This window comes from Crinia signifera, chromosome 7 (genome assembly GCF_055691185.1).
Source record: "Crinia signifera chromosome 7, ASM5569118v1, whole genome shotgun sequence".
Lineage (NCBI taxonomy): Eukaryota > Metazoa > Chordata > Amphibia > Anura > Myobatrachidae > Crinia > Crinia signifera.
Window position 1 is genome coordinate 64,234,436 of NC_139223.1, and position 18,293 is coordinate 64,252,728.

Consider the following 18,293-nt stretch of genomic DNA (forward strand, 5'->3'; position numbering starts at 1 on the left):
GTGAAACCGAGATCACCTCCACCGACCAAACGCGCTGCCCCGGTGTCATCATTGACTCCTCCCTCTCTTTCACCCCCCACATTCGTGCTCTCTCACAGTCTTGCCGCTTTCACCTACGCAACATCTCACGCATCAGACCATTCCTCTCCACTGACGCAACCAAAATTCTCATTCATTCTCTTGTCATCTCCCGCCTTGACTACTGCAACATCCTTCTCTCTGGGCTACCTCTCACCCGCCTTGCACCTCTCCAATCCATTCTTAACGCTGCTGCTAGGCTCATCTTCCTCTCCCGCCGCTCTACCTCCGCCTCCCCCCTCTGTCTATCTCTTCACTGGCTCCCCATTCCTTTCCGAGTTCTCTTTAAACTCCTCACCACCACCTACAAGGCTCTCTCCTCCTCCACCGCTCCTTACCTCTCTTCACTGATCTCTATCCACACTCCCTCCCGTCCTTTTTCGCTCCATCGCTGACCGCCGCCTGACCTCTCACCTAATCACCTCCTCCCACTCCCGTGTCCAAGACCTCTCTCGCGCTGCCCCCTGCACTGGAACAACCTCCCGCCACCCATCAGGCTTTCTGATTCCCTTACCTCCTTCAAGCGCTCCCTCAAAACCTACTTTTTTCGACTAGCCTATCCCTCCTCCTAACCTCTTTTGATCCTCCTATCCTGCCTCCGTTCCTACTTATCCTATTGTTTTTCGTTCGTCCACCCACCTCCTTTTAGTCTGTTACCTCCTTCCTCACGTACTCACCCTACCTCTTTACCTCACCTGTGCTCCTGTCTTGTTCTTCCCTTCCTCTACTTCATCTTCAGTCTCCTCGACAATTTTGACACCTACTTCTGAACTGATGCTGATTTTAGTTCTACCAGCTATACCCCTATTCATACCGTATTTTTCAACACACCCTGTACGTTACCTTGTAATTTGTTTTTTGTTTGCTATGTATGGCGCTGCGGCACCTTATAAATAAACGTACTACTACTAAGTAACGCTGACTATACATAACGCCCACACCAGTTGCCGACATTAGCAGCGCTGACTATACACATGCCCACACCAGTTGCCCACATAAGAAAACGCTGACTATACATAACGCCCACACCAGTTGCCGACATTAGTAGCGCTGACTATACATGTGCCCACACCAGTTGCCAACATTAGTAGAGCTGACTATACATAACACCCACACCAGTTGCCGAAATTAGTAGTGCTGACTATACACGTGCCCACACCAGTTGCCGACATTAGTAGCGCTGACTATACACGTGCCCACACCAGTTGCCGACATTAGTAGCGCTGACTACCCGTGCTCACACCAATTGCCGACATAAGTAGTGCTGATTATAAACGTGCCCACACCAGTTGCCAACATTAGTAGCGCTGACTATACATAACACCCACACCAGTTGCCGAAATTAGTAGTGCTGACTATACACGTGCCCACACCAGTTGCCGACATTAGTAACGCTGACTATACATGTGCCCACACCAGTTGCCAAAATTAGTAGCGCTGTCTACACACATGCTCACACCAGTTGCTGGCATTACTAGCAGTACCTATACACATGCCCACATCAGTTGCCGACATAGTACACTCCTACTTTAGTCTCCTGGCAATGGCAGCTCAGCCTCTCCTGTGTCTTCAGCCTTGCTCCCACGTAGCCCCGCCCCCTCCGTCCGTGTAGCCCCGCCCCTTTTAATCCGTGCTGCAGACCTGTTGTTTAGGAGCCTGGATGGAGCTCTGTGCCTCCGGCATTGCTGCGTGCCCTGCATTGTGACAGGCGCAGCAGCAGCCGGCAGCCACAGAGACAGCAGGGGATGCAGAGCAGGGACAGCGCCTCTCCTGCCCAGCGCCTACCTGGTTTGCATCCTCTGCTGAGCGGGTAACGCCGGCTCTGAGTGCATGGAGGAAGCCGGGGGCAGCTCATTCGCTAGGAGTGAGCTGTGCACATTTCCGAAAATGATTCTAAATGGGGGTTACAGCACTAGGCCATGTCCCTTTACCCAGGGCCCCGCCTGCTATTACCTTAGCCCCTCCCCTCTTTGGAATGGTCGCGCCTTAAGCGCTGCAGGTCCCAATTTGCAGTATAGCAAAGTTGGGAGGTATATACACATTGCAGGTACATTGCTGGTCAGTGGTTTTAGAACACTTTATTTTTTTTAAATGTTTTCTTGAAAGGTATCATTTTATTGCCTATATATACAGTACTCTAAAATAAAAGCATAGAACAAATTTGTGATTACATAAAATACTAGAATTGTTTGCTTTAACAAAATCTAATCTAATCACCTTATGCAGCTATAGCCCCAGAACACGTGAGATTCTTTCTGCAATGCAAATCATGTGTTCTTCCCAACACACGTGTAGGTTGCACTTGTAGGTTTCTGTGCTATCACCCTTCTGTCCAGTTCCTCTCAAACCTGTGCGATGAGGTATAAGCTGAGAGACTATGCTGGCTACCCTAGGATTTAAAGTGTCATATTTTTTTTTTCTCAAATGCATTTTTTACATAGCCTGGAGGTATATTTTGGGTCATTATCTTGCTGTCTGACGATCCATAGAGTATTGCTTGGCACTTCATAATACTGTGGTCCAGCCACCAGTCAATCTCGGCAATTCGCTGATCCTGCAAGAGAACTTATGCTGTGTACAAACGGTAATGCTGTGTACACACGGTGAGATTCCCTTGCTATTCGACTTAAGATTTGAGTGCTATACAATCTTTGCTATCTGTACTATTTGCATACAATTCATGCTATCTACATTCGATTTGCACTATATAGTCATTGCTGCCCTGTTTATCTGAGTTTCGATTTGTGCTGCCACAGGAGCGCGCATCGGGATCACGGTAAAAAACCTGTGCGATCTGCATGCGATTCCGATGCGATTTTGACTATATAGTCAAAATCTCATGCTGATTGTACCCATGTGTACACACCATAAGATTTGACATTAGATTTTGACTATATAGTGAAAATCAAATGCAGATCGCACAGGTTTTTTACCTTGCGATCCCCATGCGCACAAATCAAAACCCAGATGGACAGGGCAGCAGTGACTATATAGTGCAAATCTAATGCAGATTGTATGAAGTGTATGTAAAAAGTACAGAGATAGCAAAGATATATAGCACTCAAATCTTAAGCCGAATAGCAAGGGAATCTCACAGTGTGTACACAGCATATGTCCATCGCTATTACAATTCCTGGCAGTATTCATTCCCAGCCACCAGGGGTCGCCAAACCTCTTGTGCAATATGAACTTTAGATCTTGTGTTCTTGTGGGTTATGAAATAAAAGTGTTGACAACAAATGGTCAACATTCACAAGGTTGACATGAAAGGTCGACATGAGTTTGTCAATTTTTTTGTTGTTGTTGTGTATATTAATTTGTAGATTGCATCACATTGACCCCAAATACAGTTCCCAGTTCATGTGGATGGTAACGTAATAAAAAGTTCATAAATAGAAAGTAATCATTAAAAAAAAACCTTATATGGACTTTTTGCTTGAGTCAATCTTGTCCATATTGACCGTATAGTGTTGACATCTTGACTGGATACCGTTCCTGTGTTTTTGTGGCTGCCAATTACTAGCAGGAACTTCAGGCTACTCATCAAAATCAGAAGGAAACCAAACAAGTAACATAAGAACTTTTGGTACTTGTGTAGTTTCACGGCGCCAGATAAAATATCGCATGCGATGCGATCCGATCGCACCCGATTTTCATGGAAAAAGGGACCTTTTCATACCCCCACTATCCAACTACGCATGGAGTTGATTGTATATAGTGTGACGAGCGCAGCGGATTAGTTTACATGTATTGCGCGTCCCTTGCGGCGCGCAATACATGTAACGTCATCCGTGGGGCTCGGTGGCGCGCTGCGCTCGCCACACTGTATAAAATCGACTCATAGTTGGATAGTGTGGGTATTAAAAGGTCCCTTTTTCCATGAAAATCGGGTGCGATCGGATCGCATGCATTGCATGCGATATTGTATGGTGCCGTGAAACTACACAAGTACCGAACTTTTTCCCAAATTAGAACATGGTGGTGGCGGTGGTGGTGGTGGCGGCGGTATCACGATTTGGAACGGTTTCACTGGAATAGGGCAAGTTGGCATATTGTAATTGATGGAGGTATGAATCCTGGACTGTTCTAGCAAATGTACAGGGGAATGTCCGGCCATCTGTCTGAGCTAAGAAATAATGCTAGGAATCTAGATTATACTCTGTTAAATATTAGAGGTATTTTGTAGATTCTCTCTTTTTTTCCTGTGTGAAATGACAAGTCTCAGCATGGTAGCGCCTCTTATGTTTAGAATTTGGGGTGTGAAGTGGAGACCAGGAGCAAAACGACAGATGTAGCTGTGCTCCTCTATCCCCAATCGCCACGGCTCACTCCTGTTTGTCTCGCCAAATTCACACCCGCAGTCCAGAGCGAGGGGACCGCGCCAATCACCATGGGAGTTACATGTGGCGATTGGCATGGGATAGATGAGTGCGGCTACATGTGTAATCCTAACAAAGCAATCTGTCATTTAACGCCAGCGGTTGCTTCTGAATAAAATCAATATTATTTTAGCTATCTATTGTATTTTTCAGAATTCGATAGCCCAGGTAGCGCTGTCGCAGCGGCTGGTTACATACAGGCACATGGTGGATTAAGGAGTAAGAAAGCGGTCACCTCCAGCCACTTACATCACTGGCTGCGGATTTATCCCACATCTCACACTTATTCCCAGCAGGAGATCCCACCTCAGGTAAGGCAGTCACCTACACCACTCTCACAGCACCTGGTCTGAAGACTCTCCTTGCAGCAGTACGGAGATACGCATACAGTATGATAATTAGAAGAACTGTACGATCACATTGTTCTATAGAATGGATAGAATATTGTATTAGCAGTATGGACTCGGCCTATGCCAGGTTACCCGAGTATTGCACTGTCTGCATTGCAGAAGTGTGACACCAGTCAATAGGTCAACCGCTATTGGTCAACAGGTAGAGAGTAAGCATGCATTAGATGGACATGGGAAAAGGTCAACATGAGACACCAGACACCATATAAGTATCGATTATGATGTGGTTGCAAAGCAGCAGGCTGGGTTATCTACTTTATGCTAATACATTGTGTGATGCATACGCGATCTATCCCTTCTGGACTCACTCGGGGGTAGATTTATTAAGCTCGGTGAAGTGATAAAGTGTCTGGTTTTTATCACTGGCCAATCGGCTCCTACCTGTCATTTTTCAAACCAAGCCTGTAACTTCACAGTTAGGAGCTGATTGGCCGGTGATAAAAACCAGACACTTTATTACTTCACTGAACTTAATAAATCTGCCCCTCAGAATCAGGCCCTCGGTGTGTATCACCCCATTAAGATTTTAATCTCCGCAATAAAAGCCAGTTCTTTTTTTAAATAAATATTTTACTTTTTTTGTCACTTAAAGCCCGAGGTGCGCGGCTTCATCACCCAGTGTGTGAATCAAACGTGCTGGGAGCATAGGACTTGTGGACCCTCTCCAAAAGGAGAAGGGCCCAGTTACTCCCCTGAACCGTCAGAGCCCAAAAAAAGCCCACTAAAAAATGAATAGGACAAATAGGTTGTCCTCCCCAGAGTCCGGAGAAACCCCAACCCTCGGCACTAAAGGGGCCAGGGTCGGTGGGTTTCCCTCTGCCTTGCAGCTCGTGGTTGCCCCAACTTTCACATGGTTGGCCAACCCTTGGGGATCAAGGGTATAGGCTCTCCCCAAACTTAATGAACCTTTTCATGTGGGGAGCAGGGCAGCCTATAAGGGTCATACCTATAGCCCATAAAAAAAAAAAACGTGACAAACTGCGGAAAAGTGAAAAACGTGAGTTAAAGAAGTGGAATAAATACTATAGCTACCTAGCCAAAAGCCTGGGGGGGGGGGGGGGGGTTTAAAAATTGGCCCTGCCCTAGCCAATAGTCTTGGGGCAATGGACGTGCAATGAACCAGAAGTGTATGGTGCTAAAGTGCCATACTAGTGCTTGGTGAGATGCCCACACCAGTACATTCTCATGCACCCCTGGCTCAGGTAGTACCCAGGGGCACAACCACCTTGGTCTTCAGGCAGCCGGCAGTCCAGTCTTTACCTATTCCCTACCAGGATTTGGTGCACACACACCGATAAGAACAAATACTACACTTCATCTTAGCTAAAAGGCAGAGAAGCGAGAACATTTAAAGCTGATTTCCCACTTCTTATGCACTATTCAGAAAACCGAGGAGTATTTTAAGAGATTTATAATCAAATAATTTAACCATTTGAATGTCATCTAATGCGCTGTGAGCATAACTCTGGGGTAGCAGTGTCCCCCAGATTGGATGAAGGAGACCGATAATTATATACAAGGATGTAAATGTAAAAATAGTGTCTGTATGTTCTTTATATGTATAGATTGTTTGCAGACCCCTAGGCTGCTTTGAGTGTCCACAATAGTCCTTTCTGTTACATCCCTTTCACCTATTGCTTTGTATGCAAATACCTGATAAGACAATTCTGTCCGCAGTCTGGAAAGGGAGAGGTGCAGACAGGCGGATAGGACAAATTACACAAGAAAACCTAACAAAAGGACAATGGATAATGGTTTGTCTGTCAGAGGCACTATCGTACAAGTACAACTATCATACAACTTGTATGATAGTCGTATGGATCTCTATGTAGGGATGCAAATGGTGAGTGTTTGCATAAAGCACACAAGCAGACCTGTCTTTCCGTGGAATTAGGTGATTTGGAGCTGAAAACAGGGGAGACTATGGAATCTCACTGAACCTGTGGGCTTGTTGACTTAGTGCTAGCTGTGGTATGGGTAGGGGAAGCCTGTCCGACAGATTTCATTCTCTTAGCATGGGGTTGATTCAAGTCCATATACTAGCAATGACAATGGCGGTGGCTGGCATAATATTAATGAAGGCACATGTTGCCACTTGCAGATGCACGGCTACCGCATTAGCATAAGGTAGTGAATCAGGCTTCCATTGCTCCCCGTGGCAACAGCCACTTTGCATATGACACCAAATCAGCCCCTTTGTGGGTAACTGTTTATAGGGTTGAACATGGAGCGGCAGTATCCAGTAGCAGAATACCCCCTGCTGTATATGTCCCTCTGACCGTGTACAATCTGTGAAACATTCTGAGAACAGTTTGTTATCATGTTTCATTGTACAGGATAGTACAGTGAAATGAACGGTCACTCCAGCAATTCAGCGGTTCCCGTCTGACCCCATTTTAGTAGACAAGGGGTAGGTTTACTAATACCGTTTTCAGACTGCTAATGCCGTGTCGCACCCGGGATTAGGACACGGGTCCCATCCCCAGAGCAACATGGCGTATGCGGTCTGAACGCTCCGGCACGGCTTATTGCCTTGTCAGTAACGTCACACGGGGCGGGGCTGGGCAGCGGCGCGTCACTGTGGGACCAGGTGAGTATGGAAAAAATAAATATTGTGGTCCCGAGCAGTTCGGATATGGGATACTCAACCTGTACTGTATTTGTTTAATTATTTTATAGTGCAGTGTACTTTGGTTATCATACTGTACTATGTTTAATAATTTAATTTGCCATTTATTTATTAACATTTATATCGCATCAGAGTATTGCGTTGCCCTTTACAAATGTAGACATATAAATGTAATTTTCTATTACTTTTCTAGGAAGATCATACAGAGAGAATTCAGGACATGGACAGGAAAATGAATAAACTTTATGAAAGCCTTCCAGAAAACACCCTGTGTGTTGTCCTTTTCCCGGGTAACCAGAGGTACTGCAGCTGTACTTTATACACAGAAAGCGACCAGTGTGTTACATAAGACACTGCGTGTGTGCAATTCAGTGGGAACAGCAGATTTCCAGTAGATAATGTCTCCTCTGCTGCTGCTTCTCTTGCATACATTATTCCGGCATGATTGATCATTTGGTAAATCACTCCTAAGTATAGATTGAGTTGGGAATGAGTTATGGTGGCCATACACTAGGGCAATTTATCTGATGCTTGAAATTGCATGAGATTTCCCTTGAACTCCCTGGCAGCGTCCTGGGAGTCCTGCACGTCAGATTCTGTACTTGAGTGCTTATTTTGCATCAGATATATTGCATGCAATTTATCTTACTACATACAGTAGTGCCATACAATTTATCTGATGGGCTGTACTACAGGGTGCTAGGGGGGCTAGTCTAAATAGTACTGTTGAATTCGGCCGGTAATTCAGCAAAAAATACAACTGGAAAATAATCATTTTCCAGGCGTGTTTGGCTGAAGCCTGCACAGATCAGTCAGATCCATGCAGGCTTATCTGCGTAATAAAAAAAAAAAACTGCTTGGGGTCCCCCGGCCCGGCTATAACCAGCCCCGGTCCTGGTTACAGAAATACCGGGGGGAAAGCTGGGATCCCACTGTATTTCTATAACCAGCACCAGGCTTCACATCGGTGATGACCTGGCGACCCGGGGTGCAGCGATGGATTTCTCCAGCAGAAGGTGTGACCGAGGAGCGGCGATGCAATGTGCAAGGGAACACGTATTGCATCGCCCCACTTCTCATGTACATGCAATCTGGACACAGTACATGCGATTTAATGCTTAAATCGCATGTAAATTGCCCAAATTGCATGTACAGCGCCCTAGTGTATGGGGGGCCTTTACAGTGATCCCAGCTTCAGGTTAGATGGTCCAGGGCCACTGAGGCCAAAGGTTCCTATACTCTACAGAATTTTTGGGCCAATTTCGACACCTTGTGTATGACATTTGATTTGATTGAATGCGCGGTACCGTGCGCATTGGACCAGGTCGGACACATTATTTTAAAATTCTAATAGCCGCCCTGCCTGCCGCTGCCCTAATCACCGCCCCACCACCGCTGCACATGCCCCACTGCTCCTTACCGCCGCCCGCCCTACTGCTCCTCACTACCCTTCAGCTCCCCGGTTTTCATGTGATAAATCATATGCGATTTATCACATGTAAAAATTGGCCCATCAAGTGCCAAAATGTATGTGAGCCTCCCGGGGAGCTGCCGGCAAGCTCGCAGGAGAACTGGGTCTGACTTGTCCTTAGGAAAAGTCCTTGTCCTTAGGACAAGTCGGCCTAATGTATGGGGGGCTTAATGCAAAGTTGACATGGGACAAGGTCGACACAAGCATTAGGTCAACCTAATGACTGTCGACCATCTTTAATTAGACCATCCAACCGGTATCCCGAACAAACGATATAGTTGATATACATAGAGAGATTATATAAATGATATGGTCAGTGGCCACATCCAGGAAAATAGCTGTCGTTGATGATATCCTCAGATTGTGCTGCATATAGACAGAGGGTGCTGCAAATGCCCCGTGGAAGAGTTCATCGTTAATAATATTGTGCACACACACTGGACGATAAACACAAAAATGTTTTTACAATATGTCGTTACCATGCATCACAGCTCAAGTATTGTCTAGTGTGTACGCACCTTGTGTCCCCAGAACCTATAGCTGATAAGTTTGCTCGGGTTGTCAGCAATGATTTATAGTGTCAGTAAAACATTGTGTAGAATATTGGAGCATACTGTAGATTCTGTACACAATATGGCTGCTTCCACTGAATGCAGACAATGATTACATTACACATACCTGGGAAAAATCGATTACAGGCTGAGTATCCCTTATCCAAATTATTCCGAAAACCATACATTCCAGAAAGTGAATTTTTATTTTTGCCAAAAACCTTAGGACATCTGTAACTGGCACTACTGGGGACATCTGTAACTGGCACTACTGGGGACATGATATGTAACTGGTACTACTTGGGAACATGATATGTAACTGGCACTACTTGGGAACATGATATGTAACTGGCACTACTGGGGACATGATATGTAACTGGCACTACTGGGGACATCTGTAACTGGCACTACTGGGGACATGATATGTAACTGGTACTACTTGGGAACATGATATGTAACTGGCACTACTTGGGAACATGATATGTAACTGGCACTACTGGGGACATGATATGTAACTGGCACTACTGGAGACATGATATGTAACTGGCACTACTGGAGACATGATATGTAACTGGCACTACTGGGGACATGATATGTAACTGGCACTACTGGGGACATGATATGTAACTCGCACTACTGGGGACATGATATGTAACTCGCACTACTGGGGACATGATATGTAACTGGCACTACTGGGGACATGATATGTAACTGGCACTACTGTGGACATGATATGTAACTCGCACTACTGGGGACATGATATGTAACTGGCACTACTGGGGACATGATATGTAACTGGCACTACTGGGGACATGATATGTAACTGGCACTACTGGGGACATGATATGTAACTGGCACTACTGGGGACATGATATGTAACTGGCACTACTGGGGACATGATATGTAACTGGCACTACTGGGGACACGATATGTAACTGGCACTACTAAAGACACGATATGTAACTGGCACTACTAAAGACACAATATGTAATTGGCACTCCTGGGGACATATGTAACTGGCACTAAATATCTGCAAGATAATGATTGCTTGGCATTTAAATTCAGTGCCAGAGATTGTACACAAACTTTGTTTCATGTATTGAAACCTTGTTTTTTTGCACAAATAAAATGTATTTGTTTGTATTTCATTTGTTTGATGTGTTTGTACAATATAAATGCAAGATACTTCAAGATACATCATTGAAATATAAACATATTCTCAAATACGGAATAATCAGTTATCCCAAATTCTTCTGGTCCCGAGCATTTTGGATAAGGGATACTCAACCTGTACTCTATTCATAATTAAAAATGGTCTAACATAGGTAACCCCAGTGGTCTTTATCTGCCCTCAGCATTCCTGGTTTATATACATTCATATGTATTAGTTACAAATAATATATAGGACGGCTTATTGAACAGGGTCCACATTTAGCTCTCCTCATGATGTCTGACTATTCCTGCTCTAGAGAGTAATTCCTGTTTATTTTGTTTTTTTTTACAGCAACTGTGGATCTCTTCCAGGCTTCGGTTTAATGGGAATAAAAACAGACGCCTAAAATAATGAATTTCAATATTATTCAAGTCGCGGCCATTTTAAAATGATTTTTTTTAAATAATAAAAACTGATCAATTTGTCTTGTGTGGAGGTTTTATTCTATAAAAAACATGTTGGGGTTAATCCTATTCCCAGCAATAGAAATATGAGTGGTCCATAAAAGCCCGGACTCTTTGTGGAAAGGAGTGTCTCTTCTCTAATTCTATTTTTTCTCTTGATGGAAGTTAATTGTTTCTCAGGAAGTAAAAGAAGAGCAGTCTAATATTTCTATGCACACGTTCAGTTGATGAAATGATATCCCATCATGGAACTCGCCTAATAACAGTGAGATGCAATCACATAAAGGTTTCTTTCAACTCTCAGCTGCTCTGAGCCCTGCTGACTGGGCTGGACACAGTGTATACCAGAAAAGCTTCCTTCTCAGAAACAACAACTCACCTGGGGACATGTATAGAAATTCTGCAAAGGACATCTTTATATCTGGTCACCACTTCTCATCTGGAATATCCCCTCAGCAGTGAGTGAGCATAAATAGCCTGCCCAGAGTCAGTCTTTCAAAAGGGGTATTTATTCTAAATAAAAACAGGTTTTTGTGTATCCTGGATCCCAGGTGCCTGAGACACCAAAGCATAATACTCGGTAAGCGCTGTTTTCAGAGCTAATTGGATAGACCTCTGCCAATCCATAAGCTACCATAAGTTATAACAGCTAGTTTGGTTACTGGCCTATAGCAGGCATTCCCAACCACGGTCCTCAAGACACTCCAACAGTGCAGGTTTTGTAGATATCCAGGCTTGAGCACAGGTGACTTAATTGGTTATCTGAGGGATTCTGATTAAACCATCTGTGCTGAAGCCTGGATATCACTAAAACTTGCACTGTTGGTGTGCCTTGAGGACCGTGGTTGGGAATGCCTGGCCTATATAAACACACACACAAACTTTACCTGAGGATTTAGTAAACCTTCTAACAAGGGCAAAGGGAAATGTTGCCTTAAAGGCCCCCATACACTACGCGATTTGGCCCCGATTTCTCGGCCCAATCCTCCAGAATCGAATTTGAAACTGGGCAAATTGCGTAGTGTATGACATCCCATCTGATCCGATGTGCGGTCCCGTGTACATCAGATCCGGATGTCGGACGGTCTGCACATAAGATTAATCATGTGCAGCCGTCCGGGGGAGTGACAGGAGCAGGCTGGGGGCAGGGTCCGGTCCTGGGTACCTGTAGGTGCAGGCTGTAATCTGTATTGTGCACTGGGAGAGCCTCAGCCTCTTCAGATGTAGCGGCGCTGCGGCAGGCAGGGTCAGGAGCGGGGACCGCAGATGCAGAGAGACCGGGTGCGCGGCGCGAGGATAGAAAGAAATCCCATTCAAAGGACTGGGCGGCCGCAGATTGGCTGAGAACTCAGCCAATCAGCGGCCGCCCAGTCTTTTGAATAGGATGGTTTCTATTCTCCCGCTCGCCGTGTGGACCGCAGAGCAGCGGGAGAATAGAAACCATCCTATTCAAAAGACTGGGCGGCCGCTGATTGGCTGAGTTCTCAGCCAATCAGCGGCCGCCCAGTCCTTTGAATGGGATTTCTTTCTATTCTCGCGCCGCGCACCCGGTCTCTCTGCATCTGCAGTCTCCGCTCCTGACCCTACCTGCCGCAGCGCCGCTACATCTGAAGAGGCTGAGGCTCTCCCAGTGCACAATACAGATTACAGCCTGCACCTACAGGTGGACCGGACCCCGCCCCCAGCCTGCTCCTGTCACTCCCCCAGCCGGTCCCCACTCCCATCCTGCCGCTCCCCCCCCCCCTGTCTGCAGCTCCCCGGATTTTTCATGTGATACATCGCAACTGATTTATCACATGTAAAATATGGCACATCAAGTGCCAAATGTTATCAAGCTCCCCCGGGGAGCTGCCAGGGAAGCTCAGGGTAAATCGGGGCTGACTTGTCCTTAGGACAAGTCGCCCTAGTGTATGGGGGCCTTTATACCATCCAATCAGATCCTAGATAACATCTTTACTCACCTTCCTTAGAAGTTAGGATAAAGCTTTCTCATAGTCTTTGTGGAAATAATTGCCCATTTGTGGTCAAACGCAGCAGCAACAGTTGTGTAAAACTATGGAACCTCTAATGCTGGGTACACACCAGGACGACTAGAGCCCGATCCCCTCAATCTAGATCCAATTCCGACCAATTGGATGTAGATTGTGTGGTGATTGGGCCCTTTTCTGTCCTGGTGTGGACCGATACCGATCCGATGCGCGGTCCCGCGGGTCGGTCGTTATTCAGATCCTACCTGCTGCAGGTAGGATCTGAATAACGACCATACTGCCGGGTGCGGGTCGCCATTGGATCGGACCCGCTCACGGTGCACATCGTGAGCGGATCGTGCCCCCCCCGCGTCACCGTGAGCGGGTCAGACGAGACACTGACGACTCGCTCACAATGTGCATCGTGAGAGGGTTGTCGTGGTGTGTACCCTGCATTACTCGTAACTGGGGTATAGTATGGGTAGCCTGGCCTTAGAACATTATTTCTATGGGGTGTGTAAAGAACAGGACAATATTCTAGCATAAAAGCTCATGTAAAAACATCTGATATGAGTCAATGTGAAGATAAAAATCTACAAACACAAGTCTGGTAGAAACTCACCAAAAATATTTAATATGCACCGGGCACAAATTCTCCAAGAATGAAGTGCTGATATTCCGCCAACACCTTGCTGGCTGCACAATGATACAAGGGGAGGAACTGGTCATTCAGAAAAAAAAATGCATAAAGAATTCAAACCCTACCTTTTTACAATAGTGTCATTTTGTCAATGTCTCTGCTGCCCGGATGGCAGATGCAGGGAAAGTCCAGACAGGTTTGGCAGGACATAGTGATGCCTTAGTCTGTGCAGGTATACTATGTATTTCATATGTGCAACAGTTAATATCCTCCCCACACAATCTGATCAGACCTCTCCAACAATAGGTTTCATTGCATACAGTACAACACAGGTTCTCAAAGTCGGTCCTCAGGACCCCACACAGTGCATGTTTTGCAGGTCTCCTTACAGAATCAAGTGAAATAATTAGCTCCACCTGTGAATTTTTAAAAATGTGTCAGTGAGTAATGAGTGCACCTGTTGGGTAACCTGGAAAATGTGAACTGTGTGGGGTCCTGAGGGCTGAGTTTGAGAAGCGCTGGAGTACAATGATTTGTGGACATGTCTGCATTATAAGTATTCTCTCACTCCCTGTAGAAGTGCAGGATCCCCAGCCAAACATTTATACTGAGCGGACCATTTTATGTAAAGGTACACAGCGCGGTGCCAAGATGGGGAGGAGTGAGTACTATTTACCCAGACTCAAACTTATTGGAGGTACCCTGATATGCCACTACTCCTCCTGGCTTGCACCCTACCCCCATTTACCACGCATACACTTTTATTCTTCGGGACATGTTAGAGGCCACAGTGCTAACACTGGGTAGTGGAGCGGTGAGAGAGCATTCCAGCACCAGAAAGGTTAAACTTCTTTCTGCCTCCCAGACAGCCAGGCTCCTCCCTGCCTCTAAGCCAGGAAGCTCCGTTTTTTCGGCCTTAGAGAGGGGTTGCATTATACAGCCTTACTTCTTTTTAAATCTTTATTATTTCATTCTATTTTTTTTACACTGACTGTGTGTCAGTGACAGGGCAGCAGTGCAGGGGGTCTATTAGACCCCAGCGCTGCTGCTCCATCACCCGGCCCGGTAGCTGAACACCATACATCGATGTGAACCACAACACAAAAACTTTAGGTCAAGAGCAAAAACCAGCTACATCTTGACGCACCAGTACAATGTGTGTTCAATTTGTATCCCCAAGAAAGCTTATCATGACCTTACTGCAGTGGTTCCCAAGCTTTTATGAATCAGAACACCCTAGATATATCAAATATTTTTTTTGTTCTAAATTTAACCATAAGAAACTTTTGGCCTAGGGGTGGTGTGAAAAAAAAACCCCTTTGTTTTAGGTTTTTAAACCTTGTTTTATGCACAAATAAAATATATTTGTGTGTATTTCTTGTGTTTGTACAACATAAATGCAAGATACCTCATTGCAATATAAAAATATTCTGAAATACGTAATAATCCATTATCCAAAATTCTTCTGATCCCGAGCATTTTGGATAAGGGATACTCAACCTGTATTTGGCGTTTCACAGGTCACCTATGCTTGTATGGCCCAGAGCCGTCCTGCATTGTATGCAATGTGGGTCAGGTAAAATTAATAGGCCATGTGACTGAATATCTCAGGACCACGGCAACTGTGCTGCTCTGATCCAACTCCACATAAGAGCAGGTCTGTTCATATAATGCAGTATCCCAGGGTAGATGGAGATAAACAAAAAAGAAAATGAACATCACAGCAGCTGACCGCCATAGGATGCCCACATCTGTGCAACCAACTTCTTATTGTCCCTGCTTCCCACGATAACTGAATAGCGCTACCATCACCAGCTGTGTTCTCTGCCCATGGCTAGTGCTGTCAGTCCATCATACAAGCGGTCTACTAGCTAGGGATGACTGCTTCTCACACTTTCCGGTGTGTCAGGTGGGGCGGCGTTGTGGGACATCAGGGCGGCATCCAGCGTCGCTCAGAAGGCCCTGCTCACGTCCGAGGCCACATATGAGCAGGAGCTTCTGAGCGACTGCTCTTGATTGACGGGCAGGTCCGTTCTGAATCTTGTGCAGATTCAGAACGGCGGGTGCGCGCATGTAAATCGCTGTGTGGGCTATACACACAGCGATTTACATGCATTTTCAGGCATTTTCTGAGTGATTTAGTAAAATCGCTCAGAAAATGCCTGAAAATTGTGCTGTGTGTGGGGCCCATTACTGTTCTAGTATAAAGACTGGAAGCAGCAAGACATTTCTCGCTGAAACAATGCAATAATGATACAATTATGTCCAATTAGCACGCACTGCTGCTACAATGGGACCATTGTTTGAATGTTGACATACTGTATAGTATACATTGATCAGATTCTTATTGGGCTCGCAGTTGTTTTGGGACAGGATACAGGCAGAAGTACATTGTTGATTCATTGTCAATGACGAAGGTAGTACCCAAGAAACATTAGATAGGCTAGTTTGCACCATATTCTTAATATTTAGGGCACGGACCTCTTAGGCTTTAAGGCACATTAATGGCCACAGCCTATAGGATCAGGACAGAACAAAACTTAGGAGCTATACAAATCTTACCATTTCTTTAGAAAGATACGTACACACTAGACCAGTGGTTCCCAACCTCAATCCTCAAGTTCCTAACAGTTCAGGTTTTCCAAGTCACCCAGCAGGTGCCCTGTGTATCACCAACATTCACATTTTAATAATCCACCGGTGACCTGGAAAATGTGAACTGTTGAGGGTACTTGAGGACCAGAGTTGGGAACCACTGCACTAGACTATTCACTCCATGAGCTATATAGTACTCTTGTACTCCTAGCCAAACAATATAGTGCATACACATTGAATACACATTGAACAATGTCCTTCAGTGACATCATTGGTTCCCCGCTCCATACATGCAGTCGTTGACAATAGTCAAATTGAGCTGCATGTACAGAGGTGGGATTGGAGGGTGTTAATGAGGTTGCTAACTACCTGTGGGAGTGCGCATTGCTCATAGCGTATAAGCTGGGCAATTGATTTTTGAAATTATATCACTCAGAAGGGCCAAAATGAGAGATATCTTTAAAATATCACATAGTGTGTGTGCGCACCTTAACAGCCTGCTTCCTGCATTGTAGAATATTCCTCTGCTACAGAGTCCTGCATAATGCAGTCAGTGCCACAATCAGATTAAAAGGTGAACTTCAAGCTCAAACTGCAGGTATCTCCCTGATACCAACCTCAGCAGGTGAGTAGCACTGGGACCAAAAGCACAAACTGGCATCAGGCTGTAACGCCATCAGGCTGACTGGCAATTCAGACTTAACAATCATCAGACGGGATACTGAGAACTAATTCTGCATTGTAGCTAATGCAATATAGTGGCCTACAAGGCCTGGTAAATGAAATGTGAGTATCCAATAGAAGCAGATTGTAAACACACAGCGATCATGGACAGATTGCAACACTTTCTTCCTGAGGGCTGTAGTGAAGGGAGCATGATGTGCCATCAGTGGGGCAGGAGGGTAGATGATGTGCCGTCAGCAGTGGGGCAGGAGGGTAGATGCACATTTACTTTGGTACTTGTGTATTATCAGGCGCCCACGAAATCGGCCGCAAATCGCATGCAAAAATCGGATGCGATTTTGCGGCCGATTTTCACTTTTTCCGGCCGATTTGCATGCTGCTCCATCATTGCACACGTTGTACACCCCCAATTTCCATCGTATAGCATTGCATGCGATGCATGTAAAGCGATTCGATTTGTAATTGTACAATCACCCTGATGGGTGCTTACAATGTTAAATGCACCCCCATTGTCAACACCACCCCCACTATCAACGCCAACCCGAAGCGTGGCGAGCGCAGCGAGGGTCGGTGGTACGCTTCCTTTCGACCTTTTCATACCCCCACTATCCACGTCGGCGTGGAGTTGATTTTAGATAGTTTGGCGAGCGCAGCAAGCCACCGAGCCCGAAGCGTGGGCTCATGTAAAGTAATCCGCGGGGCTCGCTGCGCTTGCCACACTATCTACAATCAACTCCCCGCCGATGTGGATAGTGGGGGTATGAAAAGGTCGGAGGATGCGTACCACCGCCGCTCGCCATGCTTCGGGTTGGCGTTGATAGTGGGGGTGGCGTTAACAATGGGGGTGCATTTAACATTGCGAATCACATCGCATCGCATGCCATTTGCTGGCATCCAATGCTATGCGATATTTAATTGTACAATCAGGGGCATTTTCACGAAAATCACATCGCATACCATCGCATAGTACCTGGGGGTGTGCAAGGATGGAATAACATGCAAATCGGCAGTAAATGGCCGAAAATCAGCCGAAAAATCGTTTCGCAGATCGAATCGGCCAAAAAAAATCGGCCGCAAAATCGAATGCAATATCGTATGCGATTTAGATGAAATCGGGCGCCGTGATAATACACAAGTACCTTTACTTTCACACACATATTTTCAAACACCTAAACATACATATGCACACATTCATACAGTCAAGTATGCAGACACACACAGTGCCTCTGCCATGAGTCAAAACTCACCATTTAATGTGGCTCAGGCTGGTGC

General features: G+C 45.7%; 1 protein-coding gene across 2 annotated transcripts in view; it reads left to right on the top strand.

Annotated features, from left to right (window-relative positions):
• REXO5 (RNA exonuclease 5) overlaps nucleotides 1-11,157 on the top strand; it is a 47,465-nt gene extending 36,308 nt beyond the window's left edge. For both annotated transcript variants that reach the window (XM_083153245.1, XM_083153246.1), the window contains 3 exons: nucleotides 4,611-4,768; nucleotides 7,690-7,796; nucleotides 11,023-11,157. In XM_083153245.1, coding sequence (XP_083009371.1) covers nucleotides 4,611-4,768; nucleotides 7,690-7,796; nucleotides 11,023-11,077 — 320 coding nt within the window. In that variant the 3' untranslated portion in view covers nucleotides 11,078-11,157. The remainder of the gene's footprint in view (nucleotides 1-4,610; nucleotides 4,769-7,689; nucleotides 7,797-11,022) is intronic.
• Nucleotides 11,158-18,293: the final 7,136 nt, after the last annotated feature.